This window comes from Microtus pennsylvanicus, chromosome 16 (assembly GCF_037038515.1).
Source record: "Microtus pennsylvanicus isolate mMicPen1 chromosome 16, mMicPen1.hap1, whole genome shotgun sequence".
Classification (NCBI taxonomy): Eukaryota; Metazoa; Chordata; class Mammalia; order Rodentia; family Cricetidae; genus Microtus; species Microtus pennsylvanicus.
The window spans coordinates 11,984,095-11,996,950 of NC_134594.1; the positions used below are offsets into that span (position 1 = coordinate 11,984,095).

The following is a 12,856-nucleotide window of genomic DNA, read 5'->3' on the forward strand; positions in this document are numbered from 1 at the left end:
AGAAAACTTCCAGATTGTTGGTACTAGTTTTTCAGCCCCGAAGCCACACTAGCCCTAAACAAAATAGCTGGTGAAGAACTATAGAAATAATCCCTGAAAGATTTCCTGAGTAAATTGGGAGCGTGGAGGTCACGGGAGAGGGTAGAGGAGGAGAGGAGAGGAAGGAAAGGGAGCAGAGCAAACTGTATAGCTCAATAAAAACAATTTTAAAAAACTAGACAGCACAGTATTACAGTATTCTTGTTTAAGAAAGAGACACACTGGGATGGGGGGTCTGGAAAGAGTTGTAGGATAAGTATAATATTTTATTAAAAAGATTAAGTAATTTCTTATTAATAAAATTTAAATAACCCCCAAAAGAGAACAGCTGGTTTATAAAGTTAGTCGATGAATATATCTCCCACTTTAGAAGCAAACAAACAAAAAAACCAAAGTAGATGGAGTTCTGTTTGCTTTTTAGTGTTGACTCTGCAGGAATCACGAAACAACACAAGAAAGTGGAGAGTAAACTGAAGAGCTCAGAAAACAATGAAAATGAAACTTAGACCCTGAATCATGCAAATGAAGGCCACATTAACAGCAGGGCCTGGAAAAATAGAGGAGCTCATCCGTGCCTGGGCAGGCGGGAAGCGTGTGATGAAAGGAAGGGGAATGGGAGAGCGGCGAGGAAGTAATGGAGGGAGATGTGGAAAAAATGGGAAAGAGAAAAATGCGCAAATATATGACTCAGAAATGAAAAAAGTTTGACTAAAACCTCCTGTCCTCGGAACTCTGCTGAGGATAAGAGGGAAGTCTGAAGCCACTGTGAGGGTGCCTGTCTGGAGATTTGTACCTCACAGCAGAACTCAATGCTAGCACATGATTAATCAATGTGTATTCATATCTTGGGGAAAAAATGTGATTCAAGTATTTTATTCACAGTTAAGCTTTTTCAAATATAGCATCGTGATAAATCAGCAGCTATTTTTTGAAATAAAATGTTCCTGGAAAAAATGATATTTTTAAATTTCTTAAGGGACAGCTAAAAGATAAATCCGAGAAACAAAATAAATAATGAAAAATATAAAAAATATAGTAACGGGACAATTAATAACATTAAATTCAGTTTAGTTCGTGCCAAGTTTTAAACAACACAGCCATCATGGTGATACAGATAGATGTTAGGAATTATGACAATATGGAGATTTCATCAAACATTGATGATCCATAAATTGAAAAATCAAAGTGAAAGAAGGCAAGTCTACTGGCCATCCTTCATGGAAGCTTACAGGGTAGACAGCACCAAACTCTGTTAGTATATGTGGTATAAGTCTGACAACTCAAATATTTTAAGTGTTTCATAGAAAACTCCAGAATTTTGACCGTTGTAATTGAAAATATAAGACTTTTTTTTGATTTGGTATTGGCTTTTGATTTTTTGTTTTTATTTGTTTTTTCAAGACAGGCGTTCTCCGTGTAACCCTGGCTGTCCTAAAACTCACTCTAGACCAGGCTAGCCTCAAAGTCAAAGAGATCCACCTGCCTCTGCCTTCTGAGTGCTGGGATTGAAGGTGTGCGCCACCACTGCCTGGCTAAGGCTAAGTTTTATCCAACTAAAATTGGGAGAAAAGAAAAATAAAATGATCTTGATTACATAACCATCAATACTGGCAAGCCAGCATAATAAAGACATTTCCATGTTATTTAACGTCACATTCCCTTTCTAAACAGTCCCCCAGACTATAGGACTCTATTTCACAGTGATGATACACGCTCACTTCTCTGTAAGGTACAGAAAAAGAAATTATGCGAAACACGACTCATAAGTGAATCTAAAATCATGAGTTTCACAGAAGTAGAAAATACAGTAATTACCGGAGACTGGGGTGGTTGTAGCTAGAATGGAAGAAGAAGGGGTTCATATTAGTCACAGAGCACAAGCTTACAGGTAGGTGTAAGGACTAATTTTTAGAGGTCCCTTACATGGTAGATAAATACACTGATTGATGATAGACACCATTTTTGAGCAACATAAAGAGAGTAGGTATTATGTGCTATGGCCAAAATGAGGCAACTAGGGCAGGATTCATTTACATACTTCAATCATGGTTTACACAGTATGTGACAATTTAAATGACAATTGTCTCCTATAGGCTCTAGGGTTTAGACACTTGGTCCTCAGTAGGGGACATTGTTAGGGGGTGGTTTAGAAAGACTGGTCTTATTGAGGAAGGATATCGCTGAAGGTAGGCTTAGTCTTGCTGATGTGCCTCTGTTGCCTTCAGCTGGACTCATCCCTCTGAAACTGTCGCCCAAAATAAACCCTTTTTCCATAGACTGCTTTTGATTATGGTGTTTGATCATAGCAACAGAAAGCTACACAATAAAAAATTTGTAATTGTAAATTGTACCTATTAATTTAAGTACATAGAGAGGATGATAGATGAAGATAGATAGATAGATAGATAGATAGATAGATAGATAGATAGATAGATAGATAGATGGATGGATGGATGGATGGATGGATGGATGGATGGATGGATGGATGGATGGACGGACGGACGGACGGACGGACGGACGGACAGACGGACAGATGCTCTAGACTTACTTTGATCCCTTGAATCAACGTAAAATATTCAAGCATGGTGACACATGTGTAATCTCAGTAGAACAATATGTGGAGATCCCTAGAGATGCTGGCCAATCATTCTACCCTAACCTCGACCATCAGGACAAAAAGAAACCCTATCTTAAGAGACACAACGTGGTCCTACTGTAGACAGGGTTTGTGTTGATAACGTGACCCACATTGACCTCCAAAGGTCATTAGGATGTTCACCGTCTGTGCTGCGGTCTGAGGCCATGGTGACATCAAGGCTGTGCTGCCACTGAGAGCCATGCCTGGATCCTGGATCCATAGTTCTGCTGCAGCTGGGAGCCTTGTCCATGGTCTGGGCTTTCCCCAGAAACCATGTGGAAGCCCAAGATCCATGTTCCTGACGACTGTAAGGAGCAAGGAAACTACCTTTGCAGAAATATTGGCCTGCAGACAAACAGTTGGAGACAGGGACATTGATAGCATACGTGACTCTGCCTCCACACCCCTCCTAAAGTGCAAACTAAAAGTAACAGCCTGGGTGGGAAGCCTTCAAAAGAACTCTTGAGAAGTTGGGATGGGATGCTGAAGCTTAGCTCTCTATGGTTGATGGCTTCTGGCGGGGACTTTTTTATTTTGTGCTGGGAGGGGAGTTATAGGTCCGTGTGGGTGTGGACTTGGAAAGACTGGGAGGTGAGTGTGATTAGGGTGTATGATGTGAGCTTCCCGGGGAATCAATAGAAGTGTTCGGTTGAAAAGGGAGATGGGGGGGGGATGGCTCCTCAGGGTCAATACTTGGGTTGACCTCTGTCCCCCCTACACATGCAGAGAAGTACACAAGAACAATAGCACATATGTGAATACCACACACTGTTATCTGCACAACAGAATAAAAACCTTCCCTATAATATTAATTTTTTATTCATTTTGCATACCCACAGATTCTTCTCGCTCCTGCCCAACTTCGCCCCAACCTGCCCCATACAAAAAAAGAAAACCTTCCATTATTTGACCAGCAACAACTGGTCCTTTATCAGATCTACACAGGCAAGTGCCTCCACCGTGTTCAGCCATACATTCTGCCTTACCTTAGCTGAAATCTCATGCAGATTAGGCTCTTTGTGTTTGTTTGCTTTTCTCCTTTTAAACACACCTACTTTTTTATGCTAGCTGGAATTAAAAAACAAACAATAAGAAACAGATATTCCAATATCTCTCCTGCTATTGAAACTGAAAGTAGGCTTGGTTAGAGGTTTCAAACTTGAGTCTTGACTTCTGACCTTATTGGTTGTCTAAGTCTGCACAAGGCTTTAGTCTCCAAGCTTCAGTTTTTCCAAGAGAAAATTAGGAACACTGTTACCCACATCACAGGGGTTTTTGGGGGCATTAAATGAGATAATCCACGTGTGAAATACCATTATGTAGAGACTCCATAAACTGGAGGTTATAAATGGTAGGCTCTTGGCCAAATTTAGCCACAAATGTGTTTGCATTGGCTTCAGAATATGCCTTCCATGCTGTTATAAAATGATTTTAATTAGTTGCCAACTCTCAAAGATTGGAGAAATTCATGTAATATATGGATAGTGAGTTTTCCTTAAAAGATTGTATTAGATGGCAGTGTGGGGCCATATTTTTATAGCAAAAACTAAGTAAATATGGGAATCATCCCCATCTTACAGGGGCAGTCATTTCACATTGGTGGTGCTTCCTGATGTTCCCCTGGCATGGATAGGAGGGCCCTTCTGCCCACTTCTCTTCACTCATTGGTGTCTTAGCTTCTGTTGGCAGTATGTTAGGGTACTACCCTCCTACATTGAATAGTGAAGTACCAGAATATTAAAGAAAGAACTGCTCCTCTTTCATCAATTTTGAGACGTTGTATAAACTATTCCCCACCATTGGTTGCTTCCTCTATGGCTGTGATAGAATATTCTGACAAAAGTGACTTAAAGGAGAAGCGTTTACTTTGGCCCTGAGTTCTGGGGGACAGTCCTAGCTGGAGGGAAAAGTCACGATGGCAGGGGTTTCAAGGAGGTGGTCACAGTGCTCTGAGGTCAAGGGCAGAGAACAGTGGATGCTGCTATTCAGGTTGCTTGCTTCCCATGCAACCCAGGATCCAAACTAATAGAATGATGGCTCCCTAATCAATTAGCCTAATCAAGCGAGTCACCAGCACATACAGAGGCCAACCTAAACTAAATAATCCCTCAGGTGTGCCTACTGCTTTCCTGATCGCCCTGAAGTCAACAGTAACCATCCCACCTCCTGACCCAAATCCCTGCTGACTGTTCCACAGGCAAGCCCTAGGTGCCAGTGTCCTAGGCACACAGGACCAGCCCAATATGTTTACAGGGTGACTGTGAACTGAGTGAGCCTATGGTAGCGCTGTGCTTGTGACATCCCGGGGGATCTTTTCGTCTGAAGATTTTCTGCTGCATTTGCTATCTTTGGGTGGAAGCTGTCTCAAAGGAGAAAAAAAAATGTTGGCTCATGACATATTCATTTGACGTAATACTTAAAAATATTTCCCTTTAGGTTGTCCCCAGACTAAATATGGCACCAACTGTGAGCTCAAATGTATGTGTAGAAATGGTGGACTCTGCAATCCTGAGGATGGAAGCTGCACCTGCGGCCTGGGGTGGACCGGGGAGCACTGTGAGAAAGGCAAGCTGATTCCTTTTTAGCATCACCAAGTCCATTTTAGGGCTCCACCCTTATGGGGTGCTGAGTAGAGACCTATGAAGCAGCTACATTCCAATAACCTATTTATAATTATGATCATATTTTTCATAAAACTGTGTAAATATTGATCATTAGTCATTACCTATTTCTAGACAATCGCAGGAAAACTCTGAAACATCTTAAATTGAAATAGTATTGATGGGAGCAAAATTCCCCTGAGACCTCAATTCCACTTTTTATCCTAAATCCCAAAGCCACTATGGACATTGCATTGGCTGCCCCTCAAGGTTTTAAGCAGGGGACAGAAGAGAACCACACTCGTGGAGGACTTGACAAATGGTTAGAAGATACGGGCCTCTGGGAGAGAAGTGGGTGTGTGTCTCAGGACTGGTGGCTCCTGTCCTTAATCTCAGCACTGTGGAGACTGAAGGGAGCTGGATTCTAAGTACAGCCTTGGCTGTGTAGCAAAACATGAAATATGAATGGCTCTCCCCATTACTCTTCTGCATTCTAGGTTTTTGTTGTTGTTGTTCTTATTTATTTATTCTTCCAAATTAATGTTATAATCATTCATCTAGGAAAAATGCTTTGGTTGTTCCGTTGTACTGTGTGTTTTCAGAAAAAAAAAACAATGCATTCTGAGATTAACTCATGTAGCATGAAGGGGCCTGCTAGATGTTGGGGTTTTCTGTCCTGCCCGGTACCCCCCCAACTGTTTAGCCCCAAAGAAAATTACACATAGGTCTCCATAAATTATAAGCTGATTGGCCCATTAGCTCTATCCTCTCGCTGGCCAACTCTCACATCTTGATTAACCCATTTTTCAGATCTATGTTAGCCATGTGGCTCAGTACCTATTTTCAGTGGAGCAGATGACATCCTGCTGCTTCGGTGGTCTGGGCAAGAGTGGGAGGAATCAGTTTCCTCCTTCCCAGAATTCTCCTGTTCTCATTACATCATTTCTACTTCCTGTCTGGTTTTCCCACCTATACTTCCTGCCTGGCCAATCAGCGTTTATTTAAAACATGATTGACAGAATACAGACAATTCTCCCACACCAAATTCATTGTATTCAAGAACAAATAATCCATCCTTTATCCCTCTTTTTATATTCCTTATCAATAAAGACCCTGATCTTAGAATTCACATTAAGATATTCAAGTTAACAAGCAAATAATTAATTTTCTAATATATGAAATACCCAACTATATTTTAGTGAATTTATTGCAAGGCCTTTTCTTCATCAATGTAATTTATTATATGAGTTCTTTTTAGTCTCATAGCATATGTGATACGATATTAACGAATTTCTAATAGTAAGTGGCCTTATATTCCAAGAATAAATACTGTGTGATGAGGATTAACTATTTCATAAAGTGCTACTGGATTCTATATACATATATATTCTATGATTTTGGCATTGATATCCAAGAGGAAAATGGAGCTGTTTTATATGCAACGTTTTCCACACATTCAGTGAAAAGCGTTTCGAAATTTCCTTCCTCTTTCAACGTTCTGAAATATTCTAAGTTGAGATGGTGCCCTGTCTAGTGAACGCTTGTGGATGGCGCCCTGCCTAGTAAACATTTATAGAATCCCTGTGAATCTGGAGAGCACTTTTTTTCTCTCTCTCTTTCACTCTTATTCAATGTAAGAACTGTTACTATAATTTCTTATCTAGGTTTTCTGCCTCAAATTAGGATGGTTTGGGTAAGTCATTCCCTATAGCATTATCCATTTCATTTAATTTTGGAATTTTATTTATATTATGATTTTCACATTTGCAAACTGGATTGTCATTTTCTTCATCTTTAAAAAAATGTGTGTGTCTATGTCTGCATGTGTGCACAGGGGTGTTTTGCCTGAGTGTGTGTCTGTGTACTGGAGGGAAGAAGAGGGGATTGGATATAGTATAACAGGAGTTACACATGGTCTGTGACAGTGATGTGCTGTGTGGATGCTGAAATCTACACCTAAGTCTTCTGTAAGAGCAGCCAGTGTTGCTAACCACTGAGCAACCTCTCTTTCCCCTTCCTTCACCTTTTAAACAATGTAAGGTGCTGTGCTTTGTTCGTTTCCAGGTTGCTGGGTTGGAACCCGCCCCCATATTTGTGCTAGACACACTCTCTACCACAGTGGTCTTCAACCTCCCCAAAGCTGTGACACTTTAATACAGTTCTTCATGTTATGGTGACCCCATCCATAATTTTTTTTTTGCTACTTCATAACTGTAATGTTGCCACTGTTCTGAATTGTAATGTAAACGTCTGATATGCAGCGTATCTGATGTTGGGAGGTCAAGACCCAGGGGTTGAGAATTACTGTTTACCACATACCCAGCCTGTGAGTTCCCCATTTTAATTTGATTAGTTGGTGGTTTATCTGTACTCACGTCTTCACTAATGACAGTTTTTTTTTCATCTTTGAACTTATTAATTTTTAACTGTCTTTTGACAAATCCTAGTGTTTTGATGTTTTCTTCCTCAGCATGTTCTCCTGGTAACTACGGGCCAGACTGCAAATTCAATTGCTCATGTCAAAATGGTGGTGTCTGCAGCCGGCTGTCTGGGGCCTGTGAGTGCTCCGAAGGGTTCTATGGACGAGGCTGTGAACACGGTAAACAGCAGAGGCTTCTCTATGTTTTCTGTGTGGAGGTTCTAAGCTCCAAAATGATTTTAAATCATAGAGATAATATATTCATATTATATCAAATTACACAAACTTTCAGTGTATGTTACTGTAAGCTGAGTAAGTTTCACAGCTCAAATTAAAATTTCAGACTTTTAACAAGTACCATGAAGAAAAAAAATGGACTTTAAAAGTCTTTAGGCTTTTCTGCCAATAATGGACTTAACAATCCATTATTACTTGGAGGTACTTGCAACAGACAGACACCCCATGAACCAGCTGTGAGTTTGTCTAAGCAGGGATGCTCTTTACCCAGCTGCCTTTGGACAATAATGGATGGAAGTCCTGCTTATATTCCATGTTAGCTGTGACTCGCCTCTGAAAGACCTGACCCCACCTTGTCTTTCCAAATAGTTTCTAATATTGTTGCTATATCTGCACTCCATATTTGCAACTCAGATTGGAAAACAAGAAGCTCATGACTTGGCACCTGAGAGTCCTGATGGACAGTATCACTCAGCAGGCATAGGATTTGTCCTAGACAGCCAACTTATGCTGGCTTTATCATCCGCACAGTGAATTAATAAGGGTAACCATGAGGACCAAATAAGAAATCATGTTTAAGCACAGAGCATGGAGGTGGGTGGCCAAAAGTGTCACGCCCCACCTCGTCCCGCAAGGATGACGCGACCACCGGAGCTCTTCTCACTGCAGTTTATTCCAGGACCTTTATTCACTCTCTCTCTCTCTTCCTCTTTTCCTCTCTTCCTCTCTTCTCCTCTCTCTCCATTGACCTCTCTCCTCTCTCCTTTTTTCCTCTCTCCCCGGCAAACCTCTCCCAGCCCTTAAGTAGGCACGGGCTGCCTGCCAATCCCGGATTGCCAGGTGGGCACTGCCCATAGGCCCACGCATATGCAAGCAGCTGATAAACATTGCGTGATCATAGCATAGGTCAGACTTTAGCCATAGGAGTTGATTATACATCTCCATCAGTTGTGATTCCACGCAGCTCACTACACAAAAGCTTGGTGGATATTAGCTGCTTTCAAAGCAAAGGCTTTTCTGGGCTGTCTGAAAGGCTGTTGACCATGGTCCTCCCCTTTCAACCTCAGGAGTAGGAATGAGCATCACCCAGTACTTGGTGATTCAGACTCTTAGAACTAATCTGATGTTTTAGGGCTAAGGATGCAAAATCAGACATTTTGTGAGTTTTGTTCATTTGGTTTCTTTACATTGTTTTTAAAATATAAATAAGAGGAAGAAAGAAAAATGGTATTGATTAGAACCCATTCCATTTATGCTATAGGTTTATCAAAGAATGTTTTAGATTAAAGAAATACCGCCAAGGTGAGATAACCATGAAGTGTGGGTATGTCGCTGTTTATCAAGGCAACTGGGTCAGCCTGGTTGGTATTCGGGGGAGGGGGTGGGGGGCAGATAGAATCCTGTTATGGTCCTGAATAGCACCACAGCTGGCAAGGAAGTGTTTAGATACCAGAGTTTTGGGGGAATGGTTCCCTTTCAACCACAGGCTAGGATGTGAAACGGAGCTGGAGTGGGATGAAAATGGAAACTCACAATGAAACAACACGTCGGGATAACAATCTGCTGTAATGGTGATGGAGGAATAAAAAGATACATCTAAATTTCCAGTTTGAGCAACTTGGGAAAATTAGATAATTTAGTGAAAGGGAAACACAAGCAATGCAAACATTATCCTTCAGTTTATATAGAAGTAAAGACAGGAAGATAGGGATCTGATCATTCTGTTTATTCTCTAACAACATTTATAAGGAAGACACAGGGATCTGACCCTTCTGCGTATTCTCTATCTAACATTCATAAGATCAAAGGAAGAAACTCTCCATTTCCTCCATTCAACAGTTACCAAGAGATCAGTAAAGGCAATGTTCACATTAATTAATTCCTTTTGTATTTCCTGGTTTTCCTTTGCCCTGCTGGATGACTTTTCTAAATTGTCCTATGTTGTGCACACTGGAGAAGCATCATCCACATTGTAAAAAATCAAAATAAAAAATTGCATCCTTACATGCCTAAAAAGGAGATGGGCGAGAGGGATTCGGTGATTAGGGGAATAATGAGCAATGGTTAAGTGAGTGGACCTTGTAAATAGACAGTGACTACACCAGAGGAAACTCAAGGAAGGAAATGAAAGATTTTATCCACAGTCAAGGGCAGCTCCTGCTACTCCAAGGTGAGCATCTCTGTGGGAAGATAAGTTTGTCCTATAAGAAAATGTTGACTGAGGTTTACAGTTCCAGGAGATAAAACAAATACTCCCTCAGAGGCCCAGGCACAAAAATATCAATCTTTTCCAAACCTGGAACTAAGATAGAATGCTTTGGATTTACTACGATAACTCTATTTTTCTGCTTAGGAGAGTATCCAAAGAAATTTTTCAAAGATTAAATCCCACAAACTATAAAACCTAACTTACTCATAAAATGCCAACCTACTGTTTATACAATGTGTTTTCTGTCTTCTTCTTCCCCTTTGCCCTTCTTCATCCCTTCCTGTCTCCTTCACGCTCATCTGCTAAGAGTCAGATCCCCAGATTTCAAATACAAAGGCTATGTACATTATTTTTCACACACAATGTTTTATTTCTTTAAGGAATCAATTCAATATTAGTGCCACTATATTTAACCTAAATCAGAGGCTTCGGGTTAGGTTTTAGATGCTTTAATTCCTCTTCTGTTTGTATGATAAAGTAATGAGTGGAGAAAGAGCTTGCCCTGGCTCATAGTCCCACAGGGATGCCATCTATCCCAACAAGGAGGATTTAGATTAGGAACCACGGAGCAGGAGACTGGCTGGTCATGTTGTATCTACAGTCAGGAAGCAGAGAGTGAGCAGAAAGGGAGCTGGACATGATACCAGTGTCTCTCCGGTAGATTCCAGCTCCTAAAGATTCCACAAATTTGCAAAACAGTATGACCAGTTAATGAGCCTATGGTGCATCATGTGCACCTATGGGGACATTTCACCTCTAAACAACAACGACACGGTTGTGGTGCTCTTTGGTCAACTACAGTACAGCAAAGCAAACTGACATTATTGAGACATTTCAGATCTTCTCATGGGCTTTACCAGGTTTAGACATACTATCAACCCATTTTTTATGATTAATCTCTTGTGTGATTCCCGGTCCATCTAATTCTTCCCTTTTACATCATTTTTTTAGGCTTGATAGACACATGAACTAGATTATATCCTTTAGTCTTTCCTTCCAGTTTGTTTTTAAGCTAAAGATTACATTGTGACATTTCTGTCTTCTAGAATGCCCTCCTGGATTTCATGGTTTTAATTGTGCTCACACCTGTGACTGCCAGAATGGAGCCAGGTGTGATGTAGCAAGTGGACAGTGTGTTTGCCCAGCAGGTTTCCATGGCAACCATTGTGAGCAAGGTATGGTAAGTGTGCTTTAAGGCACGTCTGTGAGAGGTCCCTGTGAGCATGAGGTCTTCTGATTTATTCATGAACATGAAAACCTGAGTCAAAACTGGTCACCTATGCTTTCAATACATAATTACACTATAAAGAATATATACAGCCGCCAGTATAATCAGATTCCCCTTTTGTTCAAAATATTGTTCTCTCATGTAATATCACAAAATGAAAGCTGAAAGTCATTATAGGCAAGGATAATACCTCTGAATAAGATTCAATATTTCATGTAATGCTTGGTATAGCAATCTGACATACCTGCCTGGCTTTATGGTGTTGAGACGGATCAAAGGAGTTGTGTAAATATTTAAAGATGAGAATTGAGCATTGATCACAAAGTAACCACAGTTATAAATGTGTATGAAATGTGAAATAATAAAGGCTAATCACCTTGTAATAAAATATCACAAAGTCTTAAAAGATTCTGTCAATTAAAATGTTTCCAGACACCTAAGAGTATATCTGTGGTCACATCAGCTACGACTTCCGTATAAAGTTATAACAATGATGATGATGGTGATGAGGATAAAGATGATAAATAATATTACAGGGATCATGGTAATTTAATTCTATATAGTGAATCAAAATTCCTGACTATGAACATTTCAAATAGTCCATCTATTTGTTCAAACAATATTTTAAAACATCACCATAGCTTGGTATCTATTATTGTTTGTTCATCTTTTATTCATTTAATATTTATTAGTTCAATAAGATAGAAACTATTATCTGCATATTTCTGTGTTAAATTCTGGAAATACAAAGGGAAGTATGGAGCATACATCATTCTTTAAAGATGAACAATATATTATATGTTAATAAAAATAGTAAGAATTGTACACATGGTCTGATTTCTTAAGATTTTTCAGAAAAGTTTACTTACATTCTAGAACACCATGAACAAGTGTCAACGTAAATAAGCTTTGAGAACTGTTTGTTAAATCAGTCAGACAGTGGATCTTGCCTCTGAGAATTCCCAAAACGTCCTCTACTGAACAGCAAAACCCCACTTGCTCTCCTTTGCCATCTACTATTGAATCTTATGAACATCTGTTTAATATGAATTTGTGTATTCTCTCAGATGTTCAGCCACAAAATGTTGATCCTTATCAAGCTTGCAGGTAATACAGAGTATTCTGGACTTGCTAAGATAACTCCTTTTTCCACTTAGAAGAGCATCTGAAGAAAATTTTGCATGTGGTAATTCAAGGGTTAATATTTCAGCATGTCTCTATCCTCTGTAGAGTGTCCACCTGGAACATTTGGGGACAATTGTCAACAATCCTGTGACTGTGAAGGAGAAAGTTCTTGCCACCCAACCACAGGAAAATGCCTCTGCCCACCAGGGAAGGCAGGAACCAGATGTGACACAGGTATGACCGACAAACAAAAATCCAGAGGGGACAGGGATCCAGAGATGCCTCGACCTGGAAATGACACTCTATAAAAGAGAATTGCCCAACAATGCTTCCTAGTAACTTCAGTTTGAGCAGTCACCAT

The 12,856-nt window shown here is 40.2% G+C and overlaps 1 protein-coding gene across 5 annotated transcripts in view; it reads left to right on the forward strand.

The window, feature by feature from the left end:
* LOC142836509 (EGF-like and EMI domain-containing protein 1) overlaps positions 1 to 12,856 on the forward strand; it is a 626,698-nt gene that overhangs the window by 590,700 nt on the left and 23,142 nt on the right. For all 5 annotated transcript variants that reach the window (XM_075950806.1, XM_075950804.1, XM_075950805.1 and 2 more), the window contains 5 exons: positions 5,114 to 5,242; positions 6,942 to 6,970; positions 7,748 to 7,876; positions 11,189 to 11,317; positions 12,601 to 12,729. In XM_075950806.1, coding sequence (XP_075806921.1) covers positions 5,114 to 5,242; positions 6,942 to 6,970; positions 7,748 to 7,876; positions 11,189 to 11,263 — 362 coding nt within the window. In that variant the 3' untranslated portion in view covers positions 11,264 to 11,317; positions 12,601 to 12,729. The remainder of the gene's footprint in view (positions 1 to 5,113; positions 5,243 to 6,941; positions 6,971 to 7,747; positions 7,877 to 11,188; positions 11,318 to 12,600; positions 12,730 to 12,856) is intronic.